This window comes from Panthera pardus, unplaced genomic scaffold, assembly GCF_024362965.1.
Source record: "Panthera pardus isolate Hobbes unplaced genomic scaffold, ASM2436296v1 HiC_scaffold_16, whole genome shotgun sequence".
NCBI lineage: Eukaryota > Metazoa > Chordata > Mammalia > Carnivora > Felidae > Panthera > Panthera pardus.
The window spans coordinates 2,103,426-2,121,051 of NW_026526721.1; the positions used below are offsets into that span (position 1 = coordinate 2,103,426).

General features: G+C 62.5%; 1 protein-coding gene and 1 long non-coding RNA gene across 4 annotated transcripts; one reads left to right on the top strand and one right to left on the bottom strand.

Annotated features, from left to right (window-relative positions):
• The first annotated feature begins 1,045 nt into the window (after positions 1 to 1,045).
• On the top strand, positions 1,046 to 16,283 carry CFAP410 (cilia and flagella associated protein 410). Of its 3 annotated transcripts, none has more exons than XM_053903010.1 (7): positions 1,046 to 1,277; positions 7,323 to 7,341; positions 8,633 to 8,679; positions 10,828 to 11,057; positions 12,122 to 12,293; positions 13,255 to 13,345; positions 15,201 to 16,283. In XM_053903010.1, the coding sequence occupies exons 3-7, from the start codon at positions 8,651 to 8,653 to the stop codon at positions 15,330 to 15,332; spliced, it is 654 nt and encodes a 217-aa protein (XP_053758985.1). In that variant the 5' UTR covers positions 1,046 to 1,277; positions 7,323 to 7,341; positions 8,633 to 8,650; the 3' UTR covers positions 15,333 to 16,283. The 3 variants fall into 3 exon arrangements, with proteins under 3 accessions (XP_053758985.1, XP_053758984.1, XP_053758983.1); XM_053903009.1 differs by lacking the exon at positions 1,046 to 1,277 and adding an exon at positions 5,771 to 6,034 and having other exon boundaries at positions 7,286 to 7,341; XM_053903008.1 differs by lacking the exon at positions 1,046 to 1,277 and adding an exon at positions 5,771 to 6,034.
• On the bottom strand, positions 2,514 to 5,763 carry LOC128777218 (uncharacterized). The gene is made up of 2 exons (XR_008422389.1): positions 5,617 to 5,763; positions 2,514 to 3,057 (listed from the first exon to the last, which is right to left on the bottom strand). It is a non-coding gene; the product is annotated as an uncharacterized LOC128777218 (long non-coding RNA).
• Positions 16,284 to 17,626: the final 1,343 nt, after the last annotated feature.

The window sequence follows — 17,626 nt, forward strand, 5'->3', positions numbered from 1 at the left end:
AGAAGCTGGCTGCTGGGGTGGGTCCAGGGGGTGGGGTGACAACACAGCCAGAGTCTAGGGCGGGACTGCAGTGGCTTCTCTAAGGGCCACTGGTAATGCTTCAGGATCCGCAGGCCCAGAGGCTCCAACTACTCAGCTCCCCTCCCTGCAGCCAGGAAGCAGCCATCAGCCACAAGTATATGGATGGGTGTGGCCGTGTGCCAATAAAACTTTATTTACAAAAACAGGCAGTGGCCGTGGCTTGCCGAGCCCTGGTCCGGGGACAGAGCACCAAGAGAAGTGGGCTTCATGCTGGGGACACCATCGTCCCTTCATGCCTTCATGCCTGAGGCTGACAGATCATCTGCATTCTGGGAATGACCTCTCAGAAAGGACGGTTGAGATGTGATGGTGACGAGGGAGCAAATCAGCGCAGGGGCCAATGCCCTGCACCACGTGCCTTCCCGACAGCCATAACAGGCAGCGCGTTTCCAAGCAACAGATATGGGGTCAGAGCTGGGAAGGACCCCTGCTGCATCCACGCGACTCCTGAAACAGAATGCTACGGGCACCGGTGACAGTTGCAACAAAGTTTATTACAATGAGAGGCAAGGCTGACCGATCAGGACCAACACTCTTGATAAGAGTGTGGCCGACCGATCGGGACCAACACTCTGGATAAGAGTGTGGCCTCGAACAGCCGGGGTACAGAGTTTTTAAAGCCGATCGCATCGTTTTATCATCATCTGGGAACAGAACAGAGAAACAGTTCCCAGATGAGTTAGAAACAGTTGCCAGATGAGTCAGAAACAGTTATCGAATGAGGTGATTATTTTAGACTTTCTGCCGCTAAGTTGCAACCAGTGGATCTCCTCGCCCTTGTCTCTGATGCTCTTTTTTGAGGTTCTGTTTCCTTCATTGGTAAAGCCTGATTCACAAGAGTATGAAGTATGATTTACAAGAGTAAAAGCAAGGTTGTTATCTTTTGACCTTCAGTGTCAGAACAAAGTTGTTACCTTTGAAGCTAAGCGTTAGCCTTACAGTACAATTTAACCTTTACACCCCGAGGCCCAAACAACCTCTCAGGACACTGTGTTAAATGAACACATGCAGGCTACTCTTCTCTCGCAAGCCGCGTGAACGAGCCCGGACCCCACTCAGGTCTCCAGAGACGGCAGCCCCGGCCCCCGGCCCCCGGCCCCCGGCCCCGGGCCCACAGCCTGACCCTGCGAGAGGCCCCAGACCGGGCCAGCAGCCCCACGGCTCCCAGATTCCCGCCCCTCAGGCACAGTGAGGAGGTAATGTCTCCCGGCGTCAGCTGCTAGGTTTGGAGACATTTTTACATAGCTGCGGATAACCGGGTAACCAAAGGGTTTGGAGGCTGGGGTAGGGGTGGGTGGAGAGAAGGGAAGCTAGGGCAGAAGCTGGGGCAAGTCCCAGTCACCCCCGGCCCCGCATGGTCAGAACACGATCGCCAACGGGCCCAGCGTGGAGTCCCCCACCAGGCACAGCGCGGAGGGCGCAGGCAGTGGTTGTTGCCGTCAAGGGTATTCCTGGGTGTGAGAGGCAGCCGTCCCCACGCTGGCAGGCGAGGCCTCGGGGAGCCCTGGACAGCCGGCTCGGGGAGACGGGCCAGCGGCTCCAGGCCGGCCGAGTCCGGTGCTCTCCCAGGAGCCCCAGGGAGCTCTGAGGCCGGGTGGCCCTCCAGCTGTGCACCCAGAGCCACAGGGCCCGCCTTTGTACCCCAGCAGTGATAGGCCGGGGGCCGTGCCCGGGAGGGTCTCAGCTGAGAGCGGAGGCAGAACCGGAGGCAGAGTGGCTAAAACACACGGAGGCTGAGTCCCCAGAGGAAAACCAGGCAGGAGGAAGGTAGGCAGGTCTGGGGACGGTCCACCCTGGGGTGACCTTGCTGGCTACTGACAGTTTCTGCTGCCATCGGAGAAGCAGAGCTCACACCTGGAGGAGGTTCCTCCCTCTCCACCCCAGGACCTTCTTCTCTGCCACCGTCCAGCCCAAACACCCCGAACTTTCCTCTGTGCTTCAGTCCCCACCCGCTGTGGGGCAGCCCCCTGGGGATGAGGGCGGAGTGGTCAGCCCGTCCAGGGTCCTGGGAGGAGAGGAGGCCCCATCCCTGGGTCCCTGTCACGCCTGCCGGAGCAGTGCTATCTCCCAGACTGCACAGGGGCCAGGACCCCAGCAGAGGGAGGACCGTGCCTCCCGGCCTGGAGGCCACCTGGCCCCTCCCACTCCCCCTCCAACCCGGGGGCTTCAAGGAGCCGTAAGGAGGAGACGCTGGGGGTGTAGCTTCCAGAAGCTCACAGAAGTTCAGGGGAGCCACGCGGGTCTCTGGGACGTGGTGCTGGCAGAAATGAAACTCGTGATTCAGCTGGGCTAGAAGTGAGGGAAGGACACTGTCCTATAGTAGCCAGGGCCACGTGGGAATCCGGTGAGCAGAGCCCCAGAGTGACCGCTGGGAGAGGGAAGTTCCCCTGGAATAAGGAAGTGTGTGCAGGGGACACAAGGAGAGAACGTGGTGGGGGGCAGAAGACAAGGCATGTTCGGGCTGTCGCGTTTCCCACAGCAACCGCCAGTCTGAAGCAGCGGGTTCCCTTCTTCTCTGATGTTCCTCTGGGTCACTTCCCCTCCCTCACTCCCATCATCCACCTTGGGCATGTGGCTCAGGCCGGAAACCCGGGCTTTGCACAGCCAGCCGCAGAGCCGGATTCGGGGTGCATAGGACTGATGCCAGGCCAGTCCCCAAACAGGCACTTGAGTCACTGGGAAAAGCTTTCTTTCTGCTGGACTCAAGCAGCCACGGTGCAGGCCTGAAGCAGAGGGTAGACAGCATCTGATGCGGGCGAGTGTAAGCTGGGAGCGGGAGTAGAGGCCGGGCCCCAATAACGAAGGCCGAGGCCCTGGATCCAGCCACACTTGAAGCCACTGCCCTTGGCTTCTCGACGACGCCCACCCGTGTCCCCTCGGCTTCTCGACGACGGGAACCGGTGTTTCCGTTTTGGTTTAAGCAAATTGGTGCTGCATTTCTGCCTGTGTCAGGGTTCATTCCAGGAAGCAGGAGCCCTGGGAACATGGCAAAATAGGAGATGTTACAGGAGCTCACCTTTACACAGTAGCGGGAAGGAGCTGGGGACACAGAAGTCCGGGAGAAACTGGAGAAGGGGGAGCGAGAAGCAGTTCTCCCGGGGCAGGGGGGCAGATGCACAGGAGCGAGCTTGCAGGGGAGCTGGGGAGCTCGGCGTGGCCAGCTCTGGAAGCAGGACCACGAGGGGGGCTGTGGAGAGGTCTGTGGACGGCGGTGGCCTCTTCAGAGCTCTGCCACCGTGAGTTTGCAGCAACAAGGGCTGCTGGCGGCAGGTAAGGCCACTGCCGGCAAGAAGAGGACAGACTTCAGGGAAGACCCTGGGCCCCCACCCCCACCCCGCCCTTCTGAGTCCATCCATCTCTCCCCATCTCTGCCCGGGACGGCCTTCCACCTGCTGTCTTCCACCTTCCAAAGCGCATGCAAATCTCTCGCCGGAGCTACACGGGGAAGGGAGTTCTGGGGATGCACAGTGACACATCCAAACCGACACACTTCTACTTCAGCAGGCAAGGAATCCTCACTTTACAAGAGTCACCTGAGTCACCAGGACCTTCAACCGGTTCACACCCCAGCCACCCTCTTGAACGGCCACACAGCCGGCAGGGGCTGCAGAGGCCCCCAGAGGCCGGAGGGCCGTAAGCACACCTGTCTCCTCCTTCCCTCTTTGCCTGGGTGCCTGGGTGCCTGACAGGGGCCCATCCTCAACTTCCGCTGAGAAGATTCCTCCCAGAGGCCCAGGCCGCCTGGACTCAGGGCCCAGTGGTTCCTGTTCCCCAGTGGTTAGTGCAGGGAAATCCACACACCCTGAACCTGAGGGTCGACCTACTCCAGGCGGACCTGCAGGGTCCCCACACCTTCCCCCGTCACCCCCATTGCCTACACAGAGCCTCCCAGGTGCAACCCTGTTGCCGAGAGCTGGGCCCTGTCCCACAGCCTCCCTGGCGTGGCTCACGCCCCACCTGGCCTGGTTCTTTTACCTGGACCACACCAGTCCTGATAGGAGGAGGAGAGGCCATCTCAGCCAGGTGGGGACAAGCAGGGCCAGCAACTGCAAAGCCCCCTTCCCACATGTCCCCGGCCCACGGCCACAGCACCCCGTGCTCGGCCTGTTCCGCCTTCCCCAGGACCAGCTTCTGCAGATGCTGGCTTCCATCTGCCGGTGGCAGGTCACCCACACCTTGGGCAGACTCTCCTGTCACCTGATGCGGCTCCCAAGTTGGGACAGCCAGAAGGCCTCTGCAAGCTTGCACAGCCTGGGCTTCTTGGACTCTTCCTGCCACTCTCGGTGAGGCTGCACTCCTGTCCTGCCCTGAGACCTGGACAGGTCGCCAGAGCCTGATACTAGACCCAGGGTCCGTCTGAGAGCTCCGACTGGCACTATTTACGGGCTTTCTTCCTCCTCAAAGAACAGCACTGCTCTCCGTTGCCTGAGGAGGCTCACACACCATTCTGGGGGGGCCACCTCACCCACGCACTGATGAGAGGCCTCAGGGCAAGAATCTGACCGATAAACTGCTCACGGCACCCCGTGGCCCAGCAAAACACAGCATGTGGACAAACCCCACAGAACAGCAATAATTGCTCGACTTCCACGGGCAGACTTTCCTCTTTGTAAAATCCCTATGTCATCTTTGTGATACAAGCGGCAGGGCTGAGAGGGACGGGAGACCCCATAGGAAGTCTACTCTCTCCCACGGCATCTCCCCCTCCTGTCGTGCAGTAGGCCCCTGGTACGGGCAGGCCCTCCACCAGTCTCAGGGGCCCTGGGCTTCAGAGGTTGCTGTGACATCCTGGGAAAGCAGTCTCTGACCTCCGCTCAAGAAAAAGTTATTCTGACACTTCTTAAAACAGTAAGGAAGACTTTATTCAAGGCTATTGGAATAGGGGAGAGAGACTGGCCTCAACTCCAAATACAAAGACAAATGGGGTTTACAGCCAAGGTCAGCGTGGTGGCGGGGGGGGGGGGGGGGGAACCCAGGGGACGGAAAAGTACTGAGACATCGTGGGTCGGGGGTCTTGCTAAAGGCAGGCGGAGACGATCAGATACCACCTGCAGGAGAACCGGATCAGACAGTGAGGGCGAACAGACATCAAGGGTGGAGCGACTTAGCAGGCTCTGCTGATGGGCCGGGCAGGCCAAAGGCAGGACAGGGGGGCCAGTGGAAAAGGGGACAGAGGAGGATGACTACAGCTGGGTCCTGTCACCTTCAACAGCTCTGAGATCCCAAAGCCAGTCAACGTAAGCTGCGCCTCTGGCTTCTGAAACGCCTAATACGGGGGGGTGGGGGGGTACCTTTATGCTCAAGGGGAAAGGGAATCCACACGGGCCTAGGGCTGGCTTCGTATCTGAACAGTGTAAATCTCCGTTATTCAGGGAGTCAAGACACTGTCACGTCTACGTTCCAGGCTCCGAGCTTGGGGGCTCAACAGCTAGAAGGCTCGGGGCTGGGGCGGTTCAGGATCTCAGGGCTCGAAGACTCAGAGCTGGGGTGCTCGGTGACTCGGTATCGCCGGTCTGTCCCGACGAGGGTCCTCACCTGGGTCGCAGCAGAATTACGTCAGAAGCAGACACTTCTCCGTCCCCCGTCCCCCCACGCCGCGCACGCGCAGGCCTGGACGCGCGCAGCCCGAGGGGCGGGGCGGGGCAGGCGAGGGCCGAACCGACGCGTCGAGCGCTTGCCCGGGCGGCCCCACCTCGCTCGCGCCGCTTCGCCCCTCAAGGAATGGCCAATGGGCTCGCAGGGCCCGCCCCTGACGACGCGGGCCCCGCCCCCTGGAGACAGGCCGCCATGGAGCCGGGAACCCGTGGCTAGTGGGCGGCTGGTCGAGGGCAGGACCGGGCCGGGGGCCGGGGGCGGGTTCCGGGAGGCCCTCCACCATGAAGCTGACTCGGAAGATGGTCCTGTCCCGGGCCAAGGCCTCGGAGCTGCACAGCGTGCGGAAGCTCAACTGCTGGTGAGGGCCCAGAGCCCGGGGCCGTCCCCTCACGTCCTCCCCGCTGCCCAGCACCCCCGCCCGGCACCTGGGCTCTGGGCCGGGAGCGGGAAGGGTCTGCGGAGGGGCCAGAAAAGGGTTCGGGACGGAGGAGAGCAAGTGCCAGGGCCCCCCTCCCCAGCATGCAGGAAGTGCTGCCACCAGCCCAGATGGCCTTTGGCAAGGATCATTCCAGAATCTTTGCCCCCGCGGAGTGGTGGTGCTACAGACCCAGGCCCCAAACATCCACTCTTTGAGACAATTGGCATTACCGCGAAGTCTCTGTCAGCCCTCTAGATGGCATTGGGTCCAATGCAATGGACAAACGGGTAGATGGGGCAAACGGGTCCCCTCTGGAAGGGTCTGATTTCTGACATTGCCAGCCACTGGGAGCCAGGTCTACTAATCGGGTGGGGGATCGAGGTGATTAACACCATTTCTAGTGGGAAAGAGAGAGAGCTGAGACTCCCAAGTAAGGAATCCATAAACATTCTTGTAACTGGGCCCTGTTGGGGAGGGGCTGTCCCCAGGTGACTCCCTGTCTGGGGGGTGACCAGGTCTGGCTGGGCTGAGGAAGGACCAGAAGCACTCCATGAACTCTGGGAAGGTCTACAGGTGTTCACTGGGGACTCAAAGCGAGGCTTCGCGCACCCCTGTACACTGGACAGTTCAGGTGGGGCGTGGGGAGCCCAGCCAGGGGCAGACCGGCCTCGCAGGAAGTGTCGGCAGATTGACCGCAGTGGACCCTGCCTGTGCATTAAAAAGCCTTTCCCTCTGCCCTGGCACTTCTGACATTTGGCTCTGCCGTTTGTTCTCAACAATACGCTTCTTTGTCTTGCGTGGGGTGGCCATGCTTCCCCAGAGCGGGGAGAGACAAGGGCCCTATTTCAGGCTCTCTAGTGTTGGTCTCATAAGCTGCGTGTTCAGCCTTTGAACGTGGCCTGTTACAAGGACTTGCTTGTCTGCTTACATCAGCGAGGGAAGTGGTCCTGCCTTGCGGCAGCCTGGAGAGTGAGTGGGTCTTTGTGCCCTCCAAGTGGGGCAGCCCTCCAGCTCCTCAGTCTGAGAAGCACCCCTCAGGCACCAGGCATAAACAGTTTTCAGCCATGTGACAACTTTCGACACCTTTGTGAGTCATCTGGGCAAGCTTTCCCTCACTTTGTCATGGGAATCATAGAATTTTAGTTTGTAGACATTTGTCACTAATTTGTGTCCATTTGTTTTCTTACTCAGCTTTAACAGAATTAAAGTATGTCTTCTCTCTCCATAGGGGCAGCCGCCTCACAGATGTAAGTATTCTGCTGATCATCTCCAGATGCCCCCTGGTCCCCAAAGGTGTCACCTGTCCCTCAAGAGAACTGTTGAATTTACAGAACCGCACACATTCAATTCAGCCCCTAATCTGGAACTTTGTTCATTTAGCAGGGCTTGGAATGTAGAATGACTAATGAAAAACATACCCCCGAGTGCCCAGCTTTATTCTGAAGTTCCTTTCAGTATTTAGTCGATGAAAGGCTTCGTGTCCCAGGTCTCCCAGGGGAGGGGGAAGGCTTTGGGTCACTGAGGAGTTGCTCGTTTTGGCCCTGTTCTTGGTCAGATCCGGCATTCTGCTCCCCACCCCCACCCCCACCCCCCGGGCCACGGCGGGAAGAGATGGGCACCTGGGGTGGGCGGGGGCAGTGCCCCGAGCTGAGCTCTGGGTCTGTGAACGAACGGTCTTGCCCTCTCCCTCTCCGAGAGTGAATGTCCCGGACTTACACACGGATTGTGTACCTGTCGTTTCTTTCTCACTTTTGTAACGTGAACCGTCCCTTTCCTTGAAAACAGTCAGAAGTGCTGCTGAGACACTGGGCTATCCAGAAAAGCTGATTCCACCTCCTGCTATAGCTGAAATGCTGCATATTCAGCAGCCCCCCAAAACCCCTAAAACCCAAAAATGCCACTGTAGCAGAAAACAAACCCATTGCACGTGTAAAGCACTCTGAGCCAACCGTGAGCCTCTGGAGGTCAAGGGCCTCATCTGGCTCCACGCCTGACACGTGGCAGCACAGACGTTTGTGGGGGCTGTACCCCCCATCGGCCTTCCAGGCTGACTTTATGGACCCAGCCAAGCGCCCCATTGGTCTTTTCCCTGAATCAACAGTATTGATGTGGTGTGAGGTCCAGTTCCAATCCTGTCTCCCTTTTGCCCCAGCTCCGTTGGCCAAGCCTTCTCCCCGTGCCTCAGGGACAGCAAAAGAAAGGTTCTCTGTCCATGCAGGGGCCATTGAGGTCCCCTCCCCTGATGTCTTCTGCGGGCATCTCAGGGATCCTGGCGGCGTCTGATAGCGGCGATGCTCTCCAAAGTCCTAGACAGAGCGCGTGCTTCTTCATGTTGAGGGGGTGTCGGGGTGCAAAGCGGAGTGTCGTGCGGAGCCTGCCTGCCGTCACCTGTCGTGTCAGCCCCCATGAGGCCAGCGGCTGCCCCGCGTAGGCGCGGAGGGCTGAGATGGGGCTGTCTGTGGTGCCACCCCGTCCCTGTGCCGGGCTCGCGGAGAGAGCGCCTGGCGGTGCCTGCCATCACATTCCTTTCCTTCCTAGGTCTCCATCTGCCGGGAAATGCCCAGCCTGGAAGTGATCACCCTCAGGTACCTAAACGCTTGCTGTGCGCTGAGTCACGGGGCTCAAAAGGAGAAGGCTCAGATCCCCTCGCATAATCTGAAAGCTCCCAACAAGAGTCTGTCTGGGGGCGTGGGGGTGGGGAGCTTCTGTGCGCGGAGCAGTGTCGGCGGCACAAGGCCTGGCTGTGCCTCAGCCCCCCTGAGTCTGCCTCCTTATGAGGGGCCCCCGGCCGTCCCCTCGAGCACGCCCCGCTGTATCCGTGCCCAGCCTCACCATGCTCAGTGGGTACAACCCCCACGTGACGAGCAGCGCGCTCAAGGTGGCCACGTCCGCCTCCAGCACCCCCACCGTTTCTGCCCTCTGGTTCCGGAGCTGCCGGGAGCTCCACCAGTGTCCCCGCAAAACACGGCCTCTGACCGATCATAGCCACCTCTTCCGGAGGCCTTGGCATCTTAACAGACTAGGGAATCCGTGGATGAACCAGGTGCCGTCGGGACTTCTGGCAGCTGGGCCGTTTGGAGAAAGCCCTTGAGTCATCACCGCTTGCCAGATGCCGGCCCTCCCACGTCGGGCAAGACTCAGATCCCTGGGCCTCAGTTTCCCTATCTGTAATATGGGAATAATACCAGCGCCTGCCCCTTGGGGGCAGTGAGGAGGGGCTGCAGCGCTGAGCCAGTGCGCACACACCAGCTGTCACTGTCACCGCCTCGTATCCGTGAAGCCGAGGTTTGAGCCCACACCCCAGGAAGCCTTACCTGACAAATATATTGCCTTTCATTCCCCAAAGTAGCAGGAAACCTGGAGGTAGGCGTGGCTTGAACCCCGGCTCTGCCGTGCCTGGAGTGGTTTGGGGCAGGCCGCTGGGCCTCTCTGAGCGCCCTTGTGGACGGCTCTGAGAAAGGACAAGGCCCAGGGTTGTTGACTGAGCCCAGGTTCCAGGGCCTGGGTATCTGGCGGCACTGGGACTGGGTATAAATTGCCGCGTGAACACAGGGTGCCGGTCTTTGGTGAGGTGCGGTCATTTCCCTGCGGTCTTAGACCTCGTGTGTACAAGGGCTGTCTCAGTCTATTCCGGAGCCGCAAGTCCAAGATGAGGGTGTTGGATTTTCGGTGTCTGGTGAGACCTGTTTTCCGGTTCACACGCCATTTTCTCGCTGGGTCCTCAGGTGGGGGCAGGAGCGAGGGAGCTCGGGGGTCTCTTTCCTAAGGTCCCGTTGTGAGGGCTCCCCTGACCCAGCCACCTCCAAACACCGTCACCTTGGGGGGTAGGTTTCAACGTATGAGTTTGGGGGGCACAGACATTCAGTCCAACTACAGATAGCCCGGTGGTCGAGGAGGAGGACCGGGCCAGTGTGTAGCCTCGGGTCCCACCGCACCCCTGCCTGTGCCTTGGGCAGCTCCCGCACACCTTGAGGGCTGGTAACTGCAGTCAGTGAGTGTTCAGAATTGCAGGGGTGTCCCTGGAAGAATCAGGACATCGCTGCCAACGCAGATACAGACTCCAGAGAGAATGTTCTAGATAGGTCTCGTCGGGCAGGGTCTCTTGGAGTGGCCGCACCCGTGCCCTCCGGCTCTGCAGGGAGCAGCAGCGTCCCCAACGCTGTGGAGGAGGAGCTCCCACCAGGCCCACGAGGACGCTGGGCTCTGAGCTCAGCTGGACACTGCGCTGAGCGTGTGTTCACGGTCCGTTTGCTTTTGTGGAGGTGCGAGCTTTCTGCTTGTGTCCACTTAGACCGTAGAGTCTCTGCCTAGATGCCTGGGCGATCTGTCTGTGGGTGATGTGCTCACATCTCTGCGGAAAATGTAAACCCATATACCCTGCTGCTCAAGCCGGGGCTCAGAAGTTCGGTGCCCAGCGTGTGTAGGGTAGGGCTTCCTTGTATTTGCTGTGGGTTCTGCTGGCTGCTGCCTGCTTTGGGGCAGGGAGACGGTCCCTTGGAGGCCTGTTTCCTGTCCTGTGAGGGAGAGTGGGCCCTCCTACCTCCCCATTGACTCGGTGAGCCTAACAACTCACCGAGCTGGGGGTTGCTCACTGCTGCCCGTACTCCCGACGCTTTCTCCTCGCCCCGGGCACCTCGTTGAACGTGACTCGTGCCTCCCAGCTTCGATCAGCTTCCCGGGGGAGGGCGGATGGGCGCGGGCCTTACAGCTGACACCGTGCTGTCCCCGTGCAGCGTCAACAGCGTGTCCACCCTGGAGCCCGTGAGCCGCTGCCAGCAGCTGAGTGAGCTGTACCTGCGGAGGAACCGCATCCCCAGCCTGGCGGAGCTCTACTACCTGAAGGGCCTGCCGCGGCTGCGCGTGCTGTGGCTGGCGGAGAACCCGTGCTGCGGGCCCGACCCACACCTCTACCGCATGACCGTCCTGCGTAACCTGCCACACCTGCAGAAGCTGGACAACCAGAGTAGGTGTCCGCGCCGCCCCGACGGGGCCCCTCCTCTCCCCCGCCCTTCCCGCGTGTTGCTGATCCTTGCGGACCTGGCAGGTGTACCCCACCCCCCACCGTGGTCTCTGGGGAGAGCCCCCAGGTTTGCACCCCTCACTTCGCAAGCGTGAGTGGGGCGAGGGGCCCTGGGCGCGGCCCCACGCTGCCCATCGGCCCCACTGTCAGAGCAGACTTGTTTCCGCTGCCCTTTTATTGTCAGAATGCGCTGCTGCACTTCCCTGAGCGCCCTGGCGAGCGCGTCGAGGGTCCGGGAGGGCTGGCAGCGTCCCTGCAGGCAGAGGGGACCCTTGCCCTCCAAGCACCGGGTCCCCTGGTTTTCCTGTTGGAGGCGGGAGGGCGCCTCCCTGCAGCCCGGGTCGGCGCCACCCCCGTTGTCCGGGACCCGTGCCTGTTTCCTGGGGTCCACTGTAATGGCCGTGCCGGTCCCTGGCCCTCCCCACGTGTGCCGTTCTGTGCCCCTGGATGAGCAGTTTTCATATACGTTAACTCCGGGAAATTGAGCCACGTGTGAGTGAAACGGACTAAATACTGTGCACTCTGTTCCTTTTTAAAGTGTACCTTAATTTCACTTCTTTTTTTTTTTTTTTTAATGTTTTATTTATTTTTGAGACAGAGAGACAGAGCATGAGCAGGGGATAGTCAGAGAGAGAGGGAGACACAGAATCCGAAGCAGGCTCCAGGCTCTGAGCTGTCAGCACAGAGCCAAATATGGGGCTTGAACTCACGAACTGTGAGATCATGACCTGAGCTGAAGTCGGACGCTTAACTGACTGAGCCACCCAGGCGCCCCTCACTTCTTATGAATACTTGCAGAACTGCTGAAGTTCAGGCTCTCATCCAGCACATGCCAGGGTCGACCCCACCGTGCTGTTGAGCTGGCCAGCGGGGCGGACAGGCATGCCTCTTGTCTGAAGCAGAGCTGAATGCTGTGGTCCAGGGGGCTTGTGGCGGGGAGTGGGGGGGTGGGGGTGGGGGAGGGAGGGTCCGCACTGATGTTTCTGCTCCCTTCCCATCATCTGAAGCGGTGACCGAGGAGGAGCTGTCCCGAGCATTGCTGGAGGGAGAGGAGGTCACGGCCCCCGGCGGAGAGGGAGCAGGGAACGGCCAGCCCGAGCTGTCCTACGGCCTGAGCGCCCTGAACACCGCCGCCGAGATCCAGCGGGACGCGCTCAGCTGTGGCGAGGAGGAGGCCAGGTGAGGCCGGAGGGACGGCAGGCCTGTCCCTGGGGTCCTGCTGTGGGGCCAGTGGGCCTTTCCCGGACCTACATGACTGGGGAGTGAGGGAAGGGAACCCCCCAGGGTGGTTCTTCCCCATCCCGGGTGCTCAGTAGCCCCCCAGCCTGCTTTCTGCTGTGTGTCGCAAGGCTCAGGGCCCGGGGCCTGTGTGGGTCTGGACCAGCCCTGGCCCTGGAGCAGCCCTAAGGTGGGGGTGGGTGGAGCGGACCGGCGGGCACGGGAGCATTGCTGGGCCCAGCACTGCAGAACCTGAGGGAAAGTCACGTGGCTGTGACCGTGGCCTGCTGAGCTGCCACGGGGGAGGGGATGGGAGGGGTGTGTGCCCCGAGGGAGGGCCCTCTGGGCCACAGCATTGCCAACACGGCTGACACGGCCTTGGGGGGCGGGTTGCACTGTCGTGGATGTTTCTGAGCATAAACCGCACATGGGGAATGTTGCAGAAACCGTTGCTCCCAGTGAGGCTGTCGGGCTGAGTCCAGGTGACGGCAAAGCCACCTGTTCCGTTTGCCCTGCGTGCGAGACCATATGGACGCCACCTTGGTGGCAGGCTTTGCAGCCCCTGCTCTGCGTTAGCTTTGTGTGTTCAGAGCGCCCGGCCCTGGTGGGAGCCCAGGCGCAGCAAAGTTGTCTCTGGCGGGGGTGTGGAGGGTAGACCCACCGTCCCCCTGCCCCTTCCCCACCCCGTCCCCCCCCAGCCCCCCCCCCCCGCCCTTCCCCTGCCCTGTCCCCCCCACCCCATCCCCCTGCCCCTACCCTGCTCCGTCCCCTCCCATCCCCCCGCCCCTCCCCCACCCTGTCCCCCAGAAACATCACAGAGTGGCAGTCTGCCTCCCTCGCTGCGCTCAGCCTCCGGAGGGTTTGACATGGGGCCCCGAGCAGGTCAGGCTCACACACCCTGTGCTCTCTCTCCCACCTGCAGCGTCCAGGGCCAGCTCAGCCCGAAGCCCCCTTCCCGGGACCCGTTCCCCTCCTTCTCACAGAGGGAAGCCGTGAGCGGTCGCAGGAACAGGGTGAGTGTGACAGAGACAGCCCGGCTGGAGGTGGCTGCCACTTCCCTCTGCCCAGGATGTGGAGAGAGGGGGCGGCGGGGTGGGGGGGATGGTCGGATGGGCTGGAGACACCCAGGGACACCGAGCCAGGCCCCAGAGGGCGGGACGCTGGCTCTAAGCTCAGTCAGTGGGAAGGAGCCGGCCTAGAGAGAGAGGAGACCCCCCCCCCCACCAACAGCTGCAGGAGAGCCCTGGCTCTGGCCTGGGGGCGGGGCGGCTGCTGTGGTGGCACAAAAGCTGCAGGGGTTCGCTGCTGGGGGGCCTCCCGCCTGCAGGTGGACAGTCCTCATCCCTGGGAGGAGTAATGGGTTGTTGACAAGAAGTCGGTTATGTGGGCAGCTCGGTCAGAGACCCCGGTCCCTTCCAAGTGTCTGTCTACCTCCTGGGTCGTTCTGGCTCGTGCTGGGGCTTGTTCCCCTGCTGGTCACAGGGCTGGCCCTCCGATCCAGGCTCACACCGTTTCTTCCCGTGTGTGTCCCCTCGTTGGTAAAGAGCAGCTGTCGCGTGTACCCCCAGCCAGCAGGCCCGGCTTCATCAGCTGGAACTGCTCACGTCCCCAGTGGGAGCCGTCATTGGCCAGGAGGACAGGGTTACTGCCATTAGCTTGGCCCGGTGGGGACCCCGCCACCTGGTCACGTGGGAGGGTGCTGCCTGAGCAGAGCCACGGGACTGGTGCGGGCCCACGAGGGAAAGGCTCCACAGTCGGGGGGCGGGGGCCGCCAGCACCCCCTCGAGGAACTTGCCAAGCTTGTGGGGGGCACAGAGGGAGAGGGACCGAGGCCCTGTGCCGGGGAGGGGCCGACCCACCCTCCGGGAGAAGCGTCCCCCCAGAGCCGCCGACAGAAGTGACCGCAGACTGAATGCCAGTCTTGGCAGCTGCCCCCGGGGCCTGGGGACCACACCCCGCACAGCTGAAGGTTCCACGCAGGGTGTGTGCGTGGGGTCAGCTCAGCAGTCTATGCAAGCCTCTCCGACACCTTTCAGGAGGAGCCCCCACGTACGCAGCCCCGGGGCAGGTCAGGCCCTGCAGGCAGGGCGAGGCCCGAAGCTCCCTGCTCCGCAGGCCCAGGCCTCTGGAGGGCACTGGTGAGGGGGGCGGGGGGAGCCCCGAGACTCAACGCTGACCCAGCTCAGTGCCCTCCACAAACGCAGACTCAGAGTCACCAAAGCAACTTCTGGGGACGGGAAAGAAGGAGGCCCTGGTTCTGCTGTGAACGTGGACCTGGACCGTGGCTCCTCCCTCCCCCAGGGGTGGGCAGGGGGGTGTCCTAAGGGCAGAAGGCCAGGGGGACCCTGGAGATGTAGGGAGATGGGGGTGGAGCGGGTCACCCGAGCGTTGCTGAAGCCACAGGTCAGCGCTCTGGTGCGCGCAGGGACTCTGTGGCTCAGCCCGGTGACCCTCTGAGCACGTCCCTTTGCTCACACGCGACTCTCCTGTCACCCCACGAGAAGAACGAGCGGGAGCAGTCCTCACGTGCAAAATCCTTTCTTGCTCAAGTGCAGACAGAAACCTGTGGTGGGTGCACGTGTGCACACGCGTGGCACACGTGAGCACACGTGTCTGGTCACACGTTACTGATCGCCGTCCTGGGCCACTCACTCCCTTCTGCCTCCGGCTGCCTGGCTCGCTGTGTGACTGAGGGCCGGCCGCTTAGCCTCTCTGGGCAGTGCCCGCAGGCGGCCGCGGCTCTGTCTGCCTGAGGGCCTGCCCGGTGTCTCCTGTCTGGAAGGCTGTTCACCCGGGACGTGCACATCGGGGTGGGGGCGGCCTAGCCGTGCCCGGCCTGGCCCTCAGCCAGCGACTCTGTGCCCCCAGAACAATGTCCTGACCGCCATCCTGCTGCTGCTGCGGGAGCTGGACGCCGAGGGGCTGGAGGCCGTGCACCAGACCGTGGTCAGCCGGCTCCAGGCTCTGCACAAGCAGGAGCCGCAAGAGGACGTGGAATGACGGTCAGCCGGGACCCGAGCCGCCGGCCTTCCTCCCAGGACCCTGTGCCCCAGCATCTGGGAGGTGTGGGGTCCACAGCCACGGCCTCCACTGCATCCTGAGTGCCCGCACGCGGGCTGTGTCCCCAGAAGCTCAGCGCCGCCTGGGAAGGCCACGCCCCGGGTGTAGGAGGCGGGAAGGGCGCCGGGCACTGCGCCGGGCACGCTCCACTGTGCGGGGCCCAGGCGTGTGCCGCCCGCCTCGCCTCGCCTCACCTCTTCTCAGGCGGCGTTGCAGCCACTGTCCCTAATAAATATCTTCCCCAAGTCCAGTCTGGAAGCAGACGTTTCCTAGGAGACGGACGTAGCCTTGACGTTGTTTTGGAGCTGAGGGCCACGTGCACGTGCATTTCCCCTTCGGCTCTCCCAGCGGGTCGGGGGTAGATTCCGCCCAGGATGGTGCTGTCCCTGAAGCAGCAGCGGCTCCGGGCTCCGCCTCAGCCTCGGCAGACCCACGCGGCCGTGCCCACCGCTGCCCACCTGGGAACGTGTTTGGCAGGGTGCAGGGGTCTGTACACCGTGCGGGGGGAGGCCGGGGGTGGGCAGGCCCGCGCTCCTGTCTGGGGACTCAGGTACAGCCGAGGGACAGGCAGCGGGGCCGGGGAGGATGCCCGGAAACCGCATCTAAAACGTGTTCTCCCGTGGGCAGAGCCACAGGCCTTGCCGTGGTGCACAGGCCCCGAGTGGTAGCGTTGCAGCCCGGGGCCCTTCCTCCTGCCCCCCAGCAGCTCCGGGGGCCGGGGAGGAGCGTGGCCTCTGAGCCATTAGTCTTACTGGTGCTGAAACGGCGGGACCGGAGAGGGGGGTTCCCTCCACCCCGGCTCCCGTTAGTGTCTGTGTCGCCGTGCAAGCGAAGGGGTGGGACTTCACCCACCGTGTGCGAGAACCCAGATGGGGTGACTGCCGGGGAGACCGTGGCCGTCCTAGAAGGTGAAGCCACACTCAGGCAGGCCGCGCTCGCACTGGCCCGGCCACACCGGGCGGGTGGTGGATATCAGGTGTCGTGGCTCCTCGGGACCTGGGGGGCGGAAGCAAGGGGTCGCCACGTGGGGGTGTCCGGAAGGGCGGCCACAGGGTCCGCGCGTGCCTTCTGTTGTACGTATGGATGGTTGTCACGCTCAATAAAGCGTTGTCTTTTTCAGAGCCAGTTGGGGTGGTCGTGTTAAATCCAGAATATCTTCCCTTTCCTCGCCCACCAGGCAGCCCACACCAGCTTCCCGCCTGCCCACGACCTCGGTTAGTGACCTTGAATCCGCCCCACCAGGCAGCTCAGAAGGGCCTGAAGTCCGGTGGTCCCGGTTGACACGCCTGTCCCGGCTGTCCTTGAGCCAAGGACCCAGCTAGGCCGTGCCCGCGCCCCTGAGCCTCTGTGAGTCACAAACAGGGGTGTTGGAGCCTCTATGTTTGTGGCTGGAAACCCCCCCAGGCTGGAAACCAACACCGTCCCCTTGGGGGGGGGCGCAGAAGTCCTGAGCGAACTCCAGCCCACAGCTGAGCCCTGCTGCCTGCCCACAGCCCCTTCCCAGGCACGGCCCACCACCTGCTCGCCACGACCTTCCTGCGGTGCCCGCCCCACCCACCCCTGTGCACGGCAGGACCCACAGGAGGGATCCGCCGTGGGCTCCCTCCCAGCCACGTGCGTGTCTGGCTTAACCAGAGGCAGACTTGTCAGGGCCTTGGCTGTGCGCTCCCCAGGAGTCTCTCGCCTGCCCTGAGCCGGGCCTCCCTTGGCGGCAAGCCCCTGGCCCTGGGTGCAGAGGGCACATTTGTCAGCGCACTGTGGCCAGGCCACACACCCCCTGCTGGCACCTTCGGGGGACGTGGGCTCTGCATCTGACACCTTGTCATGCTGGCCTCACGCTTGGCGTCCTCGAAGCTGAGCCGGAGGGCAGAGCCCGGCGGGTCTGGGTTTTGAAGCCTGCCGTCCAACGTGGGATGGCCCCAGGACACCCAGGCCTGGGGGGGCTTCCTCCAGGACAGGGAGCCCCCCCTGCGCTTGGGGAGCCAGGGTCCGGCTGCCAGGAGGGGCCGATGGGACAGCAGGGGCCGGGCCGCAGTCACGGCCTGCGCGGCAACCCCCAGAAGAACGTGTCTCCAGACACGGCACGTTCAAGAAAAAGCAGCAAGAACATCCTGGAAAGTTGGGCTCCCAAGCCTCTCTGGCTCCCTCCCCCGAGCCGGGCACTGGGTGCACTGGGAGGCCTCACTGGCACTTGGAGGCCGGGAGTGGGGGGGGGGGGGGTGCGGCTGGCAAGG

Excerpts from the sequence above, each read along its gene's own strand:
- CFAP410 (XM_053903008.1), top strand. The coding sequence starts at position 5,958 with ATGAAGCTGACTCGGAAGATGGTCCTGTCCCGGGCCAAGGCCTCGGAG. Across the intron at positions 12,294-13,254 it reads TGTGGCGAGGAGGAGGCCAG|CGTCCAGGGCCAGCTCAGCC; the intron begins GTGAGGCCGGAG and ends TCCCACCTGCAG. Across the intron at positions 13,346-15,200 it reads TGAGCGGTCGCAGGAACAGG|AACAATGTCCTGACCGCCAT; the intron begins GTGAGTGTGACA and ends CTGTGCCCCCAG.